A 17,770-nucleotide genomic window follows, 5' to 3' on the forward strand; every position below is an offset into this window, starting at 1 on the left:
TTTCTAAATATCAGACCAATTCCGTCTCTAATAGAACAGCCACGCAGCCAGATTTATGACGTCACGCTAGTTAGATACTACGGATTAATAAATATGTTGTAGAATACATGGAAAACATAATTATTCCTCGTATTTTTGGTTTGTATTTTAAAAATGATATAGTTTACATGAAATATACATAATATACAGTTAATAAATACAATATATATATATATATACCTATTTATAGTAATAAATACTTTTTTTTTTTTTTTTTTTTTGTTCTTGCTCTTCTTTGACCTGTAGATTATATATTTTTTAGTTTTCACTCTTGGCTTTAGGTCACAAGTTGCAAAGATGTTTCTAGATTTTGTCTATTATTTTTTTATTTTGTGACGACGTTTCGACAGTTAGGTCGTTGGGGTTGCAAAGATTCCAGTAGACATCGGGTATTGAACCGATAAATGTGTTTTATACAGAGCGATCTGCAAGGAAATACGTACGTGCTCGTAGTAAAGTGTAATGTCCAAAAACAATTAAAAACAATAGTTAATATGTGTTATTGTGTTGTTCAGTTTAACAAATTTTAACTCTGTAAGAATCTACGTTCAAGAGGCTTGAAAAAAACATATACTGTCGAAACGTCGTCACAAAATAAAAAAATAATGAACAAAATCTAGAAACATCTTTGCAACCCCAACGACCTAAAGCCAAGAGTGAAAACACAAAAAAAAAAAAAAAGTAATAAATACTTTGGTAAATAAACTATGAACCATACAAATGCAGCAATATAAGTTTTCGAACATTGATACTTGCAAAATATACAAATAAATTTAGTGAATGCAACTAATAATACATCACTATTAGTAGATATTGAATGTTTTTTTGTTAAATTAGATCGATTTTCAAAACCCCAAAATTTAAAATATATTTTACATTTTACCCATTATATTATGTACCTATTCATTATTTGTATATTGTAAAACATTTGCCGCATTTGTATGGCTCATAGTTTATTTGCCAAAGTATTTATTACTATAATTAGGTATATATATTGTATTTATTAACTGTATATTATTATGTATATTTCATGTAAACTATATCATTTTTAAAATACAAACCAAAAATATGAGGAATAATTATGTTTTCCATGTATTCTACAACATATTTATTAATCCGTAGTATCTAACTAGCGTGACGTCATAAATCTCGCTCCAAAGCTGTTCTATTAGAGACGGCATTGCGTCAGCATGGCCGCAAGTTGCTAACCTAATAAAATTAACACTAGAAAAGCCCGCGGGAACTGTCAAATTCAAAGTTATTCGTTTCACGGACTATACATAACATTTACTTTTTCAATATTGTATTGTTTTAGCTAAGCCTGCTTCAAAAGGAAAACCCGAAAAACTGGAAACATTTAATGAGCCAAATTCTACGGAACAAAGTTTAAACAACAACGTTGGCCAATTTCCTGCAGCGAAACCTGACAGTACAAGTCTTCAACCAGGTGAAAGATTTTTCATCCTTAACGGTGACAACATTTTTGCCTATCCCATACAGGCGGAAAGTCTAGGATTCCCAGGTTTGAAGTATACAAGTGTAGAGCCATTCCCTAAGAATCCTCCAAAATTTGTATTACAAAAATCAAATTTATCTCCGGTAAGAAATATTTACTAAAATATATACAGGGTGGCGCACCTCATTCGCCTCGGTTGATTATACGAAAACGGAAAGATGTAGAAACAAAAAAAAAGTTTTTGCACATTGTGCATGGGTATCTGTGGGGAGGCAATGTGCATAATTTAAAATTATTTTGAAATATACAGGGTGTTTCAGAATTAAGATTCATACCAAAGTTATATATTTTTTCTTACTGGATACCCGTTTTTTTAATTTCATTTTTGAATTCTTGGGCCCAAAAAAAGGCATTTATTATAAGGGTTAGATATATTTAAAATCTTTGCTTTTTGAGATATTTAAAGATATTTAAATATACATGCTACAATAGAATAGATTATTAACACCCTGTACATTACTTTTCAAAATTAATTCTTGTGCTGAGTTTAAAGGTAGAAAAATAAACTTTACCGAATAATGTTATTGCCTCCTTAAATTTATACAGGGGTAGCAAAAATTGCTGATCTATTTTAAGGATTTATTTTATATAAAACTTGGTTATTTCAAATGCAACACCCCATATTTTTTTAAAATAAATCGAAGCAGATTCTAATGCTCTTTCAAACTGTATTAGGGTTTCCTATACCTATCTAGCTCAGATTTTGAATAAAAAGCGATTTTTCAATAATATGGAAATTAAGATAGCTGGTGTCGGTGTCCATGGCAATTTTCTACTAACAGTTAGTAACTATTTTCAAAATCGACATTAGTTTATGGACATTATTATTTAGATTTTTAACAGTTACTTAAATTTACCTACAATAGTTTAATAAGTATAAGTATTCATTATTTTAACAAAAAACAAGCAGTATCTGCTAGCGTAACGAATGAATATGTTACTAGTGATTTTATTTTGGAAAATTGCTTCTTGGTCTCAAGGTCTTATGCTTAAAGATATCCAAATAGGAATCTTCCTGATAAGCGTTCATCTGAAAAACTACTTGTCCTATTTCGCAGAGCTGGTAGTGTGGTTTATGAAAAAGTTCACAGTCCTTTACAAAGATGCAACCGGGGGGGGGGGGGCATTGAAAATGATGAATAAAAACGTAAAAATATGATTAGTGTTAATATGAGTGTATTACATACATATGTTTAAATAACGAACTTAACAAAAAACAACATATTTAAAGATTCACTGAAAAAGTAGTAATGTTAACATTAAATATAACATTATCAATAATAATTATGCGATCGCACCTATCCTAAAACAAGCAAGCAAAAAAACCTCGAAAAAAACAAAATAACATGCAATACATCAGGTTAACATGATGACAGATCATGATCAATGACAGATAAAGAATTCTTACGGAAAGTTACACTTTACGATATAACTTTTTACCTGTTAAAGGCAAACCCCATTTAAACACAAAACTTTTTAATACCTACTACTGTATCTAAAAGACTTTTTTTTAAATTACTAAATTCTTAGCCACGCTTCTGTTTTTCTTGGCTGTTGTGCGTCACGTTACAGATTAACAGGTCCACGTTTGCACCACAAGGCGATGCTGCAGACCACTAGGTAGACCGGTCGTAGAAATTTATGTTATACAACTTGTAGTCAATCTGCACAAATATTATCAATTTTTTTTTTCTTTTAAAATGTGTTCAGATTTTGTAAAAAGTATAAGTCAAAATCGCAAAACTTAAATTTGATATGAGTTTCTTAGTTTTTAACTAATATAGTGGCGAATTACAAAAATTCCTTTTCAGTGAAAATTAATGAGTTAAATAAAATAATTTAATAAATTACTAGCTTTTCTCTCGCGCTACGTTCGCGTTACACCTCGAATCGTTTATGCATTGATTTAAATGATTTTTACTTCTTTATAGAGAGCTAGTGAGCATATAGATGTTTTTTATTTTTCATCTTTTTTATTTATTAAGAGCACTAATATTCTCTTTATAGGTTATTTTTTATTCTTTGAAGGATAATTGACGAAGATATATTTCGTTATGATGTCACTAAATAAACCTTGTATAAAATTTTATACTGTCTGGTTTATAATGTTATAGTATTGCATTTTCGTACAGCAAACTTTCATTCCCTATTCTACTCCCTAAGGGTATAAATTTCATAAATTCGCTTTTTACCTTTGTGCCAAATTTTATGTGTATAATCCAGAGGTCACCAAGTTTTATATAAATTTTACTAACTTTACCCATTTGTTTGATGAATTTCAAAAATTTCTTTCTAATTCTTTTTGTAGGATTTCATTCTTCTAGACCAAATAGTAAGGAATTTTCATACAACAAACTGTTCCGAGATAATTTTACTCTAAGAGGATGAATTCCCTAAATCGGTTTGTGTAGCTAATTCACTAATGTCGTTTAAACGAACCTTTGTGCTAATATTTATGTATCTAAAGCTGGCGGCATGAACTCACTCTAAAATATCTAAAAACGTAATATATAATCTAACTGACACACCACTGACAATGACAAATAATTTATTTCTGGAGGTATTGTGTGTAGGTGTTTTTCAGGTATGTTTTAGTATTTAGTCGTTTTACACAAAGAAATAGCGATTAAGCACTATAAAAATACTTCATAACAAATCTACACATATATACCTTTCATTTAAAAAAAGAATCAACAAGATTGGTATAGCGGTTTCGGCGGGTTGGATGCAACAAAAAAACCCTTTGAGCTTTTATGTATGGATTTTATGTATGGATTAATTATTTTTCCAACATATTTTACTTTGCAAATTTTTATAAATATTCAGACTCGCCAATATCGTACTCCACCGTGTCCAGCCTGTTTAGCCAAACGTAGGCCGATTCCTCTTCGGCGGCGTCGTGAAAATTAAGTATAACATTTTAGGAAAAAGAAACGCTGTAATATTTAAAAGAATAAGAAGAAATTAGTCTTATTTTGAAAGGAAAATATAGAAAAAAATCTTTCTATAGAAAAAGTCTTTATACTAACCAGAATCCGGTGACATATACGCGGTCTCACCGGAAACATTACTTATTACTTCACATAACTTGAACAATATCTACTTTTAATAATGAACACTTCAGAAATATACCAGTAAAAACATTTATTATTTGAGATTAAAATTAAATTAATTATTATTATTTGAGATTAAAAATAAATTTAAAAAAAATTAAATTATAAATATTAGTTACCTATGTTGTTATAGCTTTTATAGGCCTGTTTAACGACTTAATAAGTTACCTAGCGAAAAAATCTGTGCGCGTACCTACCACTATTGTTACAGATTAATTCGTTAAAGAAATATGTTACACAAGTTAAAAAACGCTAAAATTTTAATGGTATTACTTGTGCATTATTGGCCTTATAATGTAATTTGTTGGAATTATATCTTCTTTAAATATAATTAGAATTTTTAACGACTTTTAAGTTACCTAGGAAAAAATCTGTGCACGTACCTACCAGTATTGTTACAGGTTAATTCGTGAAACAAATGTGTTACATATTATTCGTGGTATTAGTGGTATTATATTGGAATCAGCTTGGCATTAGTGGGGGCATTATATGAGAAATTTTGGTATTTAATTTGTATTTTTGGCATTACTTTGGCATTAGTATACAGACATTTGTCAGCGGTTTACTCCTTGTAGATAATCAAAAAGTTTTTTGATAAAATTTGCTTTTTATGTCAGATCATTTCTATGAAAAATTACATTAGATTTTTATTAAAGACGCTGGGTAATTAAAACATTGACTAATAAACCTTGTCCACTTTAAATACGGGGTCACGAAATATCCTCCTTGGAGTGTTTGGGTTAAGGGGTGTATAATAAATTAATCGTTGTTTTATAATAAAAACCATAAAACATTTATTTGTGAGTAAAATAATGCAATGGTTGGATATCTCTCCTTTATAATTCGGTGACTAAAAATACACTAAAATAATTAGAAAAAAAATCTTGTACTTATTTAGTAATTACGTCAATATTAATTAATTGACTTTCTAGTCTATTTTATTTTATGTACAAATATATTATTAAATTTTAAGCATTAAGTAATAAAACACTTTGTGCCCTCTTATATCGTAAAAGGTTACGAAATATACTCCTGGTTACACCCCTTACAGAAAACAGTGTAAGGGGTGTAAATAAATTGTATAATCACTGTTTTTTATAATAAAAACTATAAAATATTTCTTATTTGTGAGATTAAAAAAACAAAACAATGCATTGGTTAAAATAAGTACATTCAATACTGTTTTCAATTGTTAATTCAATAATGTGTTATAACATAATATAGCCATTACTATTATACTATTATTATTAAAATAATATGTGTGTAACATATTTCTTTAACGAATTAACCTGTAACAGACATTTATATGCCCAGTATATTTTTGTTTAACAAACCAATCAGGAAAAATCCAAAACCTACCGTTATAGGAGGTATAAGACGATTAAACTTATATAATGACAACTACTTATCGGATAACAAATTAATTACTACTGTCAGCTAGTTCAGCTACTGTCTAGGTAGAATTTACCTAGAGTACCTACACCTACCTATGATGATGTAGGTAGATTAAAGCTTATTTTGACGTTACCTCTCACTTCGGTGTCACAAGCTGAATTTTTCAGGGATGGAAGTACAGTACATCACAGTACATGATATGGGGACCCTTATTCCGAAAGTAGTACAAAATTAAACAGGGTAAAAAGGCACTATCATCAAAAATCGATATATTAATACCACCGTATAGAGAAAACAAATACTTATTTTTTGATCCAGTACAGAATAAAGTCTTCGTAGGGAGTAATTTTTTATAATTATTTACAAAAAAACATTTCCATTAGCGCTTATGACCAAAAAAAAACTTTAAACATGAATAATCATTTCAATCATGCGAAAATTTGGTTTAAAAATAGAGATTTTTTTTTAATATAACTTTCATTTAACGAAAAACGAAGGCCTAAATGAAAAAAAGAAACAATTTAAAAGTTTCGCTCATGTCTTGACAAGGTATCAAAGCAAACCCCATATTTTTTGCTTTTAAACTAATAAGATATATCAATAAACAATTAGCGATGTAATGGTTTTTGCGCGCGCTGGCCGACTGCCGCCGCTGCGCCGAGATTTCCTATACCCTTGTATATATGACGTCATGGTGTGGCAAATGTAGCATTTTAATTCGATTTGGGCTCCCTTATATAGGATAACAGAAACATTTTCAATGTTAAAACTATTAGGCAGAAACCTGTCGTTTAAAGTGAAGGAAATGAATTTGCCGTAATTGGCTTTTTTTTAGGAAATCCCTATATCTATAAGTCATCGTAAAATAAATCAAAGAACTACTTCGTCGTTTTTCTTCATAGAATAATAAATACATATTTAATAAATATTATTTATTAATCTATTTTAGATGAATTAAATAAAAGTAAACTGGTATAAATTTAAATAAAGTCCATAAACTAATTTTGGTTTGTAGCTACTGTCACTAAAAACTTGCCCTTACGACACTAGATCTCTTGGTTGCCATTTAATGAAAAATTGCTCTTTATTCAAAATCTCAGCTAGATAGCATTTAAATCTGTTTAGATTTATTTTAAAAAATACAGGGTTTTGTCTATTTGAAATAACGAAGTTTTTATCTAAAATAAATATTTAAAATAGACCAACCATTTTTGATACCCCTGTATATATGAAACAAAGCAATCAAATTTTTCAGTAAAGTTTATTTCTTTGGATTAATAGCCAGCCTAAGAATTAATTCTGAAAAGCAATGTACAGGGTTTTAATATTTTTTTTATTATAGCATGCATATTTAAATATCTTTAAATATCTCAAAAACCAAAGCTTGTAAACATATTTAACCCTTAGAATAAATGCGTTATTTTGTGTTCAAGGATCCAAAAATGAAATAAACTACCGGGTGTTCCATAAGAAAAAATATAACTTTGCTGTGGATCTTGGTTCTGACATACCCGCTTTAGATTTCAAAATAATTTTAAATTATGCACATTGTCTTCCCACATATACCCATAAAATATTTTGTTTCTACCTCTCTCCGTTTCCGTATAAACCGAGGCGAATGAGGTGGGCTACCCTGTATATTATTCATCAAAACATAGACAAGAAATTCGTTCTTTTTAAATGTGTTTAAAGACTAAATACTGTATGATCGAAAAAAAATCGGCGTTAAATACGGCTGGGAATGCCAATCGATAATTTTGGCGAAGTCAATCTCTAGACATCATTTACTAAAGTTGACATAAAACTTGTCATAAATTAACACTAATGATATTGAAAGAATAAAAAAGGATCGAATGTTTCCAGACATACAAATCTATTTCCAATTTTTATTTTCGAATTTCAAAATACACCATTTAAAAGTCATTTTTACTCAATATAAAATTAAATTACAATCTTCTTAAGGCCAGCTGGCAGTAACCGCCATTAAAAAATAAAGACGAATATGGGCCAAGTAATGACATCTGACTTGACCTCGCCAAAATTATCATCGATGACAATTCCCCGGAATGTGACAATTCCCAGCTGTTTTTGACGCCGTTTTGTTTACGATCGTATGGTATTATTTTCGTTAAGTATTTTTTTTTCTATATTCCAAACTTAGTTGCTGAAATTTAAACTTTAACCACTGAAGAGTTTAATTGAATTTTAATTCTGGTAATGCTAGCCTGATGACTTTAGATGAAAGAATGAAAAAAGTTAAAAAATGAGAGTTGCCATTTTTTAGGCACATAGTTGTTATTTTTCGAGTAGACAACATGGATAATTCAGCCTATAAATTTGTTATGGGTGGTGTTCAATATCTTAAATTTTATTTCAAATACTGTTTAAAACTTAGTAAACTTACAGCCTAGCCTCAAAAAGTGTCATTTTTACTCATAATAAAACAATATACTATTATTTAAAAATTTTCTATGTAGAAAGTGCCTCAAGTAAAATATATTAAAAAAATGTAAGACTTGCAAGAGTTTTGCAGCAAGACCAAGACTATCAGGTGAATCTTATTCTTGGTCTTGTATTTGCTCATCACTAGTCTTAATCCCAATTCTTAATCTTAGTATTTTTCTCGCAGAAATGTATACTTACAAGGATCTATTTTTCAGATATCTCTACCTAATCTCATACTTCAGAATTCTGTTGAAAATTCGCAATCACCACCATCGGAAGAAAGCAAAGTTGAGGAAAACAGAAAAATTCTTAGGAATGCTCAATCCTACGCTAGAACGCTATTTCCGGAGAATGTAATAAATTCGGATTACCGATTATTGAATCAAGACACAAACCAAAATTCAGAATTCGTTCCTCCCCAACTAGTGGGTCAGTTTAGATTTGTTCCTAATGCAATTCCCAATTTCTATCCCTACAGAGATGATATTCAAGATGACGCAGTTGTTATAGATGCTAATGTTGATGCGTCTAATATAGATGGACGACTGGAAAATACACAGAAAGTTGAAGTAGAAACAAGTAAGTTTTAATAGAGCAATTTTGAAATTCATTTAAAATTGAAGGGTCCAGGGGTATAACTTGATACCACTTTCAGGACAATTTTAGGATTTTACAATAACAATATTATAGTAGGTCTAAGTGGTCTTTACAAAATGTATAAACTCTGCAGGGAAATAAGTTGTTAAATTCTATGATATATGCCTAGTAAAAATATAGAATACACGGAAAGAACCTGATAACCACTAGCCGTCTAGGGCTCTTCTGTAAAATCTTTCAGGCTTCATCAGGAGATGGAAGCTTAGAGTAAAACTTGAATTACCATACCTACACTAGCTTTTTCCCGCGACTTCGTTCGCGTTACACCTCGAATCGTTCATGCATTGATTTAAAAATTATTGTTTACCTCTTTACGGACATAGCTAGTGAACCTTATAAAAATGCACTATTTAAACTATGATTTTTATCAATTTTAGAGCTACTCGTATTTAATATGAAAGTTTGCAATTGTCGATTTTCTGGTTATTATACAGGGCGAGTCTTGAATGAGTGCAAATATTTTCAGGGCAGGTAGGTCTCGATAAAAAAACATATTTTCTTTTTACCATTTTTCAAATATGTTGTTCACGCATCTCATTATTCTTTTTTTTTTGTTTTCTTTAATTGGGTTTGGGTTTACAATATTTAATCATTTGTACAATATGAGTGATGTGCAAAAATAAGTAGTTTAATTTTTTGTTTATTTTTCTTTACATTATTCGATTATTAATTGTTTGGTTGAGAATGATCACATAAATCATTAAATTAAATTCAATTTCGTTTCAAAATTCAAACTCAGATGATTTCTCTATTGCCCAGTGCGCGCGATCATAGTGCGCGTACTACCAGAAGACATTCGCAATTCGGCCGGTGTGTAGAGAACAAGTCGCAAACACTAGTGCAGAGATCCGACACTGTTTCTATTTTTCTGGTACTATTTTTTCGCAACAACGTTACGTGCATCCGAAGAGTGTGGGCAAAAAAAGGGTAAGTCATTTGAGTGCCATGGTATATTTATTTCTCAATATTTTCTTTTTTTCAATTCTCTTTTCGTTCAATTTCGCAACATATGTAGCTCCAAAATAACCGAGTTATATTACTTTAAAAATTTCTTTCTTTGCTTAAATTTTGAGAACTACTAGATCTTTTCGGGTTTTTCTGTCTAGTAAATTTTATCTACTACCTATGTTGGGGTATTATCAAGAAATAAATAAATAAATAAATGCCTTTATTGTCAAAAAATTTTTCAATCTGTAGACAAAGGTAAACTAACAAACAAAGTAAAAAAACAATGTACACAAACAAACAAACAAAAGATGATACAAAACATTATACAAATAATATTGTCAGTCTTATTGTTTAAAATAAACATTTATAAATGTTTACAATGTCAAAGAACAAAAAAATAAAAATAATATTCAAAAATATCTGGTCAGTTTATAGTAAAATATCAATGACCTCTAAATAAATTTATTTCGATGTCATTAGTAAATATAGCAATAGCAAACACTAGACCAATGTTTAAAATATAATTCATTTACGGCGTAGAAAGCCTTGTCTAGTAAATAAGAGTTCAATGCTTTGCGAAATGAAAAAATTGATGTTAAGGATTTGATTTCAAATGGCAGGTGATTGTGCATTTTTTTCGAGTTGTATAATATTGAACTTTTAACTAACTCTGAGCGTGGGGTAGGTAGATAAAGATCTTGCTCCGCGTTCCTGAGTGGATAAGTATAAGTGTGACATGGCCTTTCTTTAGAAGCTGATACATGTCTACGTATTAGGCAAACGGATTCAAATATAAATAAGGAAGGAAGAGTCAATATTTTTAATTCTTTAAAAAAGTCCCGGCACTGAGTTCTGCTGTTCAGTCCCAGTGAATATCGAACAGCTCTCTTCTGGAGCTTGAAAATGCGGTCAAATTGAGTCGCACAACACGTACCCCGGAATGGAAGGGCATACCTGAGGTGCGACTCAAAAAGTGCATAATAAACAGTTCTAGCCACTAACAAGTTAAGCTCCTTAGAACAGACCTTAATGCAAAACAGGCAGACCTCAATTTTTCGACAAAGCTTCGATATGTATGTCCCATTTCAGAGAATTGTCCACAACAAGCCCTAAGAATTTTACAGATTTTACGACGTCAATGGTGGTGTTGTTAAGTACAAAAGGCTGCAACGAGTTTTTATACGACAAAGCTTTAGTTTTAGAAATGTTGAGACTCAGGAGGTTCGAATCGCACCAAGATTTAATGGTGATTAAGTCATTTGATATAATCCTATGAAGTGCCGTGATGTCCTAGTTGCTCCAAGTGAAGCTAGTGTCGTCCGCAAAAAGACATATTTTGCCATTGATGTTTATGTTAGCAATGTCGTTAATAAAAAAGAAGAAACAAAATAGGGCCTAGTACTGAGCCTTGTGGTACTCCACATCCTATTGGCTTGCTAGAAGACAACGTGGTATTCACCCTCACAAGTTGACTTCTGTTGCTCAGATACGACTTAAACCATTCGAGAGATGATCCCCTGAACCCATAGTGCTGCAGTTTATTAATTAGGATCTTATGATTTACACAATCGAACGCCTTAGAAAAATCACAGAAAATTGTTGCTGTAGAATGATGGTTGTTTAGGCTGGAGTAAACTTTATTAAGGAGGGAAAACATAGCGTCATTTGTTGCTCAGAAATTCAAATTGATATTCAGTAAGTATTTTGTACTTGCACAGAAAAGATACCAGCCTTCTTTTAACCAACCTTTCTATGATCTTAGATAGCGTTGGATCCTTCCAAGTTACGAGCACTCCTGTGCAATTGGGCGATAGTTAGAAGCTTCATCTTTGTCTCCTCCTTTATGCAGAGGAATGATTATTGCCGTCTTAAGACATTTTGGAAAAATACCATTTTGGAACGACATGTTTATTAAAGTTGTTAGGTGATTCAGAGTGCTTTCTGGCAGATTTGAAACCATTTTTAAAGTTAGCCCGTCGGTCCCAGAAGAGGATTTATTTTTGATGGTATTAATTGTACTGCGAAGCTCTTCTAAAACTACGGGCGAAGAAAAGAAACTGTGTAAGTTTACATTATCATTAGAGAGATAAGAAGTGGATCGTGAGAAGGACATATGGTATTAGTTAAGTTTTTCGCTACATTTACAAAGTAATCGTTAAGGTTCTCAGGTGAGGTAGAGATATTGCTAGACGAAGAAGCTTTGTTTCTCAATTCATTCACAATAGACCATGTTTCTTTAGCAGCATTACCAGAATTTACTATTCTCCTATTATAATAAAGGTCCTTAGCGGCCTTGTGATAAATTTTTCTGTATAGTTTTACGTAATTGTGGAAGAAGACACTGTCTGAGAATTTTTTTAAGCGAGATAATGAACGCATGTTTTTAGAAGATATGCGTAGACCTTTAGTGGTCCAAGGTTTCTTATGCTTATTTTTGATAGGCCTAAGAGGAAAGGATTTGAACGCTAGATTGGTTAATATTTTTACGAAAATAGAAAATTCAGTGTCGACATCACAAGAGCTAGTATCCCAGTTGGTTGTTTTACATAAGTGGCTGAACTTTTGAGCATTATTTTCTGAAAAAATACGGCATAATTTACGAGGGGCATTTTTGATTTTGGTCTTTATCGAAAATTCAGTTAAAACTGATTCATGATCAGAGAGACCCGAGCTAATGAGCGATGGAGTTAGGATCAAAAGATGACACAGCAAAAAAGTATGGTTTTTAACTAAAAATTAAAAAAAATCCAAAAAATTTTTCAAAAAAATTCCAATTTTTCAAAAAAAAAATTCGCGAAAAAAATCGTTTTCCTGGGGTGATAATCATGTTTCTGGGGGTCAAAATATACTACCGCTGAAAATATTTGCACTTATTTGAGACTCGCCCTGTATATCCTTTAAAAATATCGATTTTGTTATTTTTCACTTATTACACATTTTTTACTTAAAATTTATAAAGAGCTGTCAATAGGCCAATTTCAAGAGCATTTTTATTTTCTTTAAATATTATTATGTATTTAAAAAACCGTTTTTTATTTTTTCATCCCCTATATATGACGTTATGACACATTTTGTATACCAAAAATAAAACTTTTAGTTAGACCCGTCTAAAATAAATAATCTAAATAATTCTAGAAGTTATTTTTCGGCAATTTTATGAACATTTGAAATTGTCACAACACAATGCGACTCCCAGTTCGAGTTATTTTTTACTTATTTTTACTCCCCGAAAGAGCATTGCATCACAGAAACTTTGTACCTGAGAAGTTTATAGTTTCAATAACTGTACTGGTATAAATCAAAATATGTAATGTACTGGCACGGCATATAAATCACACGGCAGGCCAACTCGCTTTGGCGGGAACGCTACGCGCATACCCTTGCGCACGCCGCCATTATGGGTGCCAGCGACAGAAATTAACCAGTGTCGTAGTCAGTCGTAGTCTTTGTCATCGACAACGTACAGTTACGGCAGCTTTGAGTCAGTAGCGTGCGGCTTAATTTATTTTATTCTTTTCTTGAGTGATATATTTTGTTTTTTTTTAGTTTTATTTTTGGTTATTGTGTGATATATTTGGTTTTTGTAGTTTAGTAGTACAATGGAAGTCCGAAATTCTTTTAGTTTTAATACTCAGTCATTGTTTACGGTATTTAAAGTAATTTTTATTATTAGGTATCCTGCAAAATGACAAACAAGATTAATTTCTAAATTACTGTTTTTCTGATTATCCGTATCTATTTTTAATTTTTATGGATAGCTCATGACAATTCAGAGAGAAAAGAAAAGAGGTCTCGTTTTTTTTATAAGGTCTGCCATTTTTAATTAGATGTTTGCCAGATCATTTTGGCAATTTTCAGTACCCGTATGTAATATTCGGACACAAAGTTTTTAAATGTTCTTCTAAACTGGGTGAATTTATCCTGGATGGGAATAATGACAGGTTTACAAGATATTGGAATTAGAAGAATTACAAGATAAAGTTGTACCAGATTTTTATGAGTGCAACTGTACACTCAAATCGCTTGTCGCTAAGGTTTTATATAATATAAAATTGTGTAATGACATAATAAAAGTTTTAAAGAAAAAGTTTATTTTTTCTTTTTAATGTATTTAGATAAAAGCTTGTTTTTAAAACGTTTTTTTTCTTAAATTTATTTTTTACTTTTTAAGTTATGCTGGTTTCTCAGTGCCATACACTTAAACTCAATTCTTTTTCTTAAATAACTATACCTATGGGCATCCTAATAATATGTGTATCGATTTTCATAAAAAAAGAGAACTTAAAAAAACGACAGCTGTTAAATTTGACAGTTCAAATGTGAGACAAATAAAATGAAAACCGACTATGGGGTAGGGAGCATCCAATATGTCGATTTTTATCAAAATCAAAAGATTTTTTTGACAGCTGTCAAATTTGACAGCTCAATTTTTTTTCTTTCCTTTTAACCCATGGCCATCCTATATATAGATTTTTATCAAAATCGGACAACATTGAAATTTTTTTGACAGCTGTTAAATTTGACAGCTCAATTTTTTTACTTTCATTTTAGCCCATGGCTATCGCCTATATATCGATTTTTATCAAAATCGGACAACTTTGAAATATTTTTGACAGCTGTCAAATTTGACGGCTCAATTTTTTTTTGACGGCTTGGCTTTTAAAAATATAGCCAAACATTTATATTTAAATTCATCAGTTACTTTTCTTCCTTTAGCTGATTTGTTAATTTGTGCAATTTGAATATTAACAAAATTTGCTATGTCCATTGATGGGCATAATTTATACATAGCCACTTTAGATTGTTCAATAGATAATTTATTGGGTATTTCTTTAATTCTTGTTTGTAACTCCTGGCTAGGGTTCGGAAGTAGTTAATTATGACGTAATTTACTTGATTAACTACGTGTAGTTTTTCTTCAAGAACTACGTCTTTTCCTGTTCATTAACTACATGAAAACTACGTTAATAAACTATGTATCGAAATTATGAATAATTTCCCTTTGTATGAGGTGTAATAGAGATAATATGATGTAAATATTATATTTAAAGTCATATTTCTTCTGTTTTCTTAAATACATTATGTGTTTTTAAAGCTTCAACTTATTATAACCTCACCTCAAACCTTTGATATTTGAAAGTTACATACATAGGTTACATAAACTACATCTCTCTACATAAACTACATTAACTACATGTAATGTAGTTTATGTAGTTTTTAAAAAGTAACATGTAGTTTTCAGAACCCTGCTCCTGGCATGTTTTTTAATTTTAATTGTCTATTCTCTAAAGTTAAATGTTTAATTGATTTTTTCATTTTACTTTTGAGGAGTATGCGCGGTTAACAATTCATTTGTTTAGATAAAAGTATTGTGTAAATAAAATTCAGTTTCAGTCAATTACAGTATTTTTTTAATACGACCCTGTCTAGCAATAGTTTATTTTCTGGGAAATTTTTTGATACGTTTTAATCCGGTCCTGACTCGGCACCCATAATGGTGTTTTCAAGGTCAAATTTTATAGAAATTTTAAACAATGGGATCTGGGCAGAGTTAGCCTGCCGTGTGATTTATATGCCGTGGTACTGGTATAAATCCGGCGCCGGCGCGGCGTGAAATAAACTTAGTCGAGCAGTTCTTGTTTCCACCCTACCGAGCGCTGCTGTAGGAATTTTAAAAGAACGGCAACGGTTGAAATGTACCAAGCTTATAAACCTCCAGAATTTTACCTGTCCCACTTTGAGAAACGCTGATCCAGATTATACAAAATAATATATCTGTTCAGCTTGCATTTCTCATTTGTGAAGTAACTTTTTGTTTTTAATATTTATATCCGGTTCGGGTAAACCTTAGCATAAAAATAAAGTATCTCCAGAAAATGTATGTGTAATATTTGAATTTATTTTAATCCATCATACATTAAAATTAAACGTTTTTTTAGCTACTACAAGTCAACCGACGACAACGGAAAAACAATCAGATCCAGGAACGGCCCAAGCTGGTCCTCAAGCTACAGCTATAGCAGGGCCAGGTGGTACTGCAGGGTCTTCTCCTAGAGGTACTGCAATTGTAGGTAAAGGAGGGCTAGCCATTTCGAGTCCTGTTGCTACAGCTGTAGCTGGAACAAAAGAAGATGAGAAAAAGAAGAATGCAACAACAAAGAAGCCTTAAAGATTTATGATGTAAAATTTAGACTATATTTTTTAATACGTACCTTAAACCAAGGCTACTTTCAGCTGATTACTGATTTTTCGAAATATATTTCGCATGAAAAATGTGCACGACTAGCGTATATAAATATTCTTAGATTGGTGTATGGGAATTACTACTTCCTGGAAGACCATTAGATTAGAAATATGTAATGTAATTTTCGGTATGTTTAAAAACTTGATGTATATCAAAGTTTTTCGAAATATTTTTAACTTTGAATCGAATTAATGGTTAAATATTACATCGACCATTTATTAATGGTTAATGTAATCTAAAGTAAATAATATAAGTTACAAAGTTTTAATCATTTATCATTTATCTCACATATTTTGCAAGTAACTGATCAGTTATCTTTGTCAGCAACAGATCAACCAACTTATATTAAATATCTCAACTATGTCAACAAAAGTAAACTTTTCTATAGAAAATAAAGTGTGTTACATAGGGGCACTCTTACTCTTATTTATTTGTTCCTTCGCATACTTTTTAAGTTAGTTTGTTCTAACTGTTTACAACCTACCCCAACTAAAACAATAATAATACAAACACCTGAAACTTGTACAATATATGGCAGAACAACAATTTTACAAGTCCTAGTTTACGGTACGTATTAAAAAAAAATTGAGGCAAAGAAATGCAAATATAATTATTATAAGGACATCTGTTTATTAAGCTCTGTAGAACATGAACTTGTGTATGTTATAGTGAACCGCCGAATTTACTCAATGTTGAATTAGGTTCTTACAAAAACATATCCCCAGTGATTATAAACAAATAAAAAATAAACTGATAAAATATTGCTTTATTAATGTTTATTAGAAAGGATGAAGAATTAATTGGTGGAAGCACAAGTGTAAAGATACGCACAAAGAAAGCAAGTTTTATATCAATCGCAATTACACGAAGGTTTTTTTCAGTATATGAGGATGAAACTGAGATATTCAACCATATCTTGGAAACAAAAATAATGCGATTAACGAAAACTGCGTTTCTTTAGAAAATGATTGAGATTAAAATTCGATATCAATAATCAATGCAAAGGAATGCACGTTCGACACCAAGCGACCAAGTATTAAAAATTCATTCGGGTAAAAGGTCGGCGATGGTTTGGTTGGCAACAAGCACCGACCAGTTTTGTCTGTGTTATTTAATTGTTGCTGCTGATAAGCGTTTATTAGGGGAGAGCCACCAACAGTGGCCATGGCTGCTACAGTGGCCACCAGTGAATATTCTTTTGTAAAACGTACACTGGCCAGCGCCCTCTCTTGTATACAAGCTTAAGTATATTACAAGCACGTGGCGCGCGGAATAACTTCAGTTAACTGCCCGGCTTCGTTGTAACAAATGCGACATTGTAATTCGGTGAGAAAAGTTTTTTATTAGAGTGACTTTTCGTGTTAATCATTCAAAGCTGGTAAGTGTTTCAGTTACTTTATTGCATGCTTCTTA

General features: G+C 31.0%; 1 protein-coding gene across 1 annotated transcript in view; it reads left to right on the forward strand.

Moving 5' to 3' along the window:
• The window catches only part of LOC115883718, a 97,098-nt gene extending 79,978 nt beyond the window's left edge, over positions 1-17,120 (forward strand). The window contains exons 5-7 of the mRNA XM_030902118.1: positions 1,355-1,638; positions 8,724-9,087; positions 16,053-17,120. Coding sequence (XP_030757978.1) covers positions 1,355-1,638; positions 8,724-9,087; positions 16,053-16,282 — 878 coding nt within the window. The 3' untranslated portion in view covers positions 16,283-17,120. The remainder of the gene's footprint in view (positions 1-1,354; positions 1,639-8,723; positions 9,088-16,052) is intronic.
• The last annotated feature ends 650 nt before the right edge of the window (positions 17,121-17,770 follow it).

Source organism: Sitophilus oryzae, unplaced genomic scaffold, assembly GCF_002938485.1.
Source record: "Sitophilus oryzae breed Bouriz unplaced genomic scaffold, Soryzae_2.0 scaffold_1977_pilon_pilon, whole genome shotgun sequence".
Classification (NCBI taxonomy): domain Eukaryota; kingdom Metazoa; phylum Arthropoda; class Insecta; order Coleoptera; family Curculionidae; genus Sitophilus; species Sitophilus oryzae.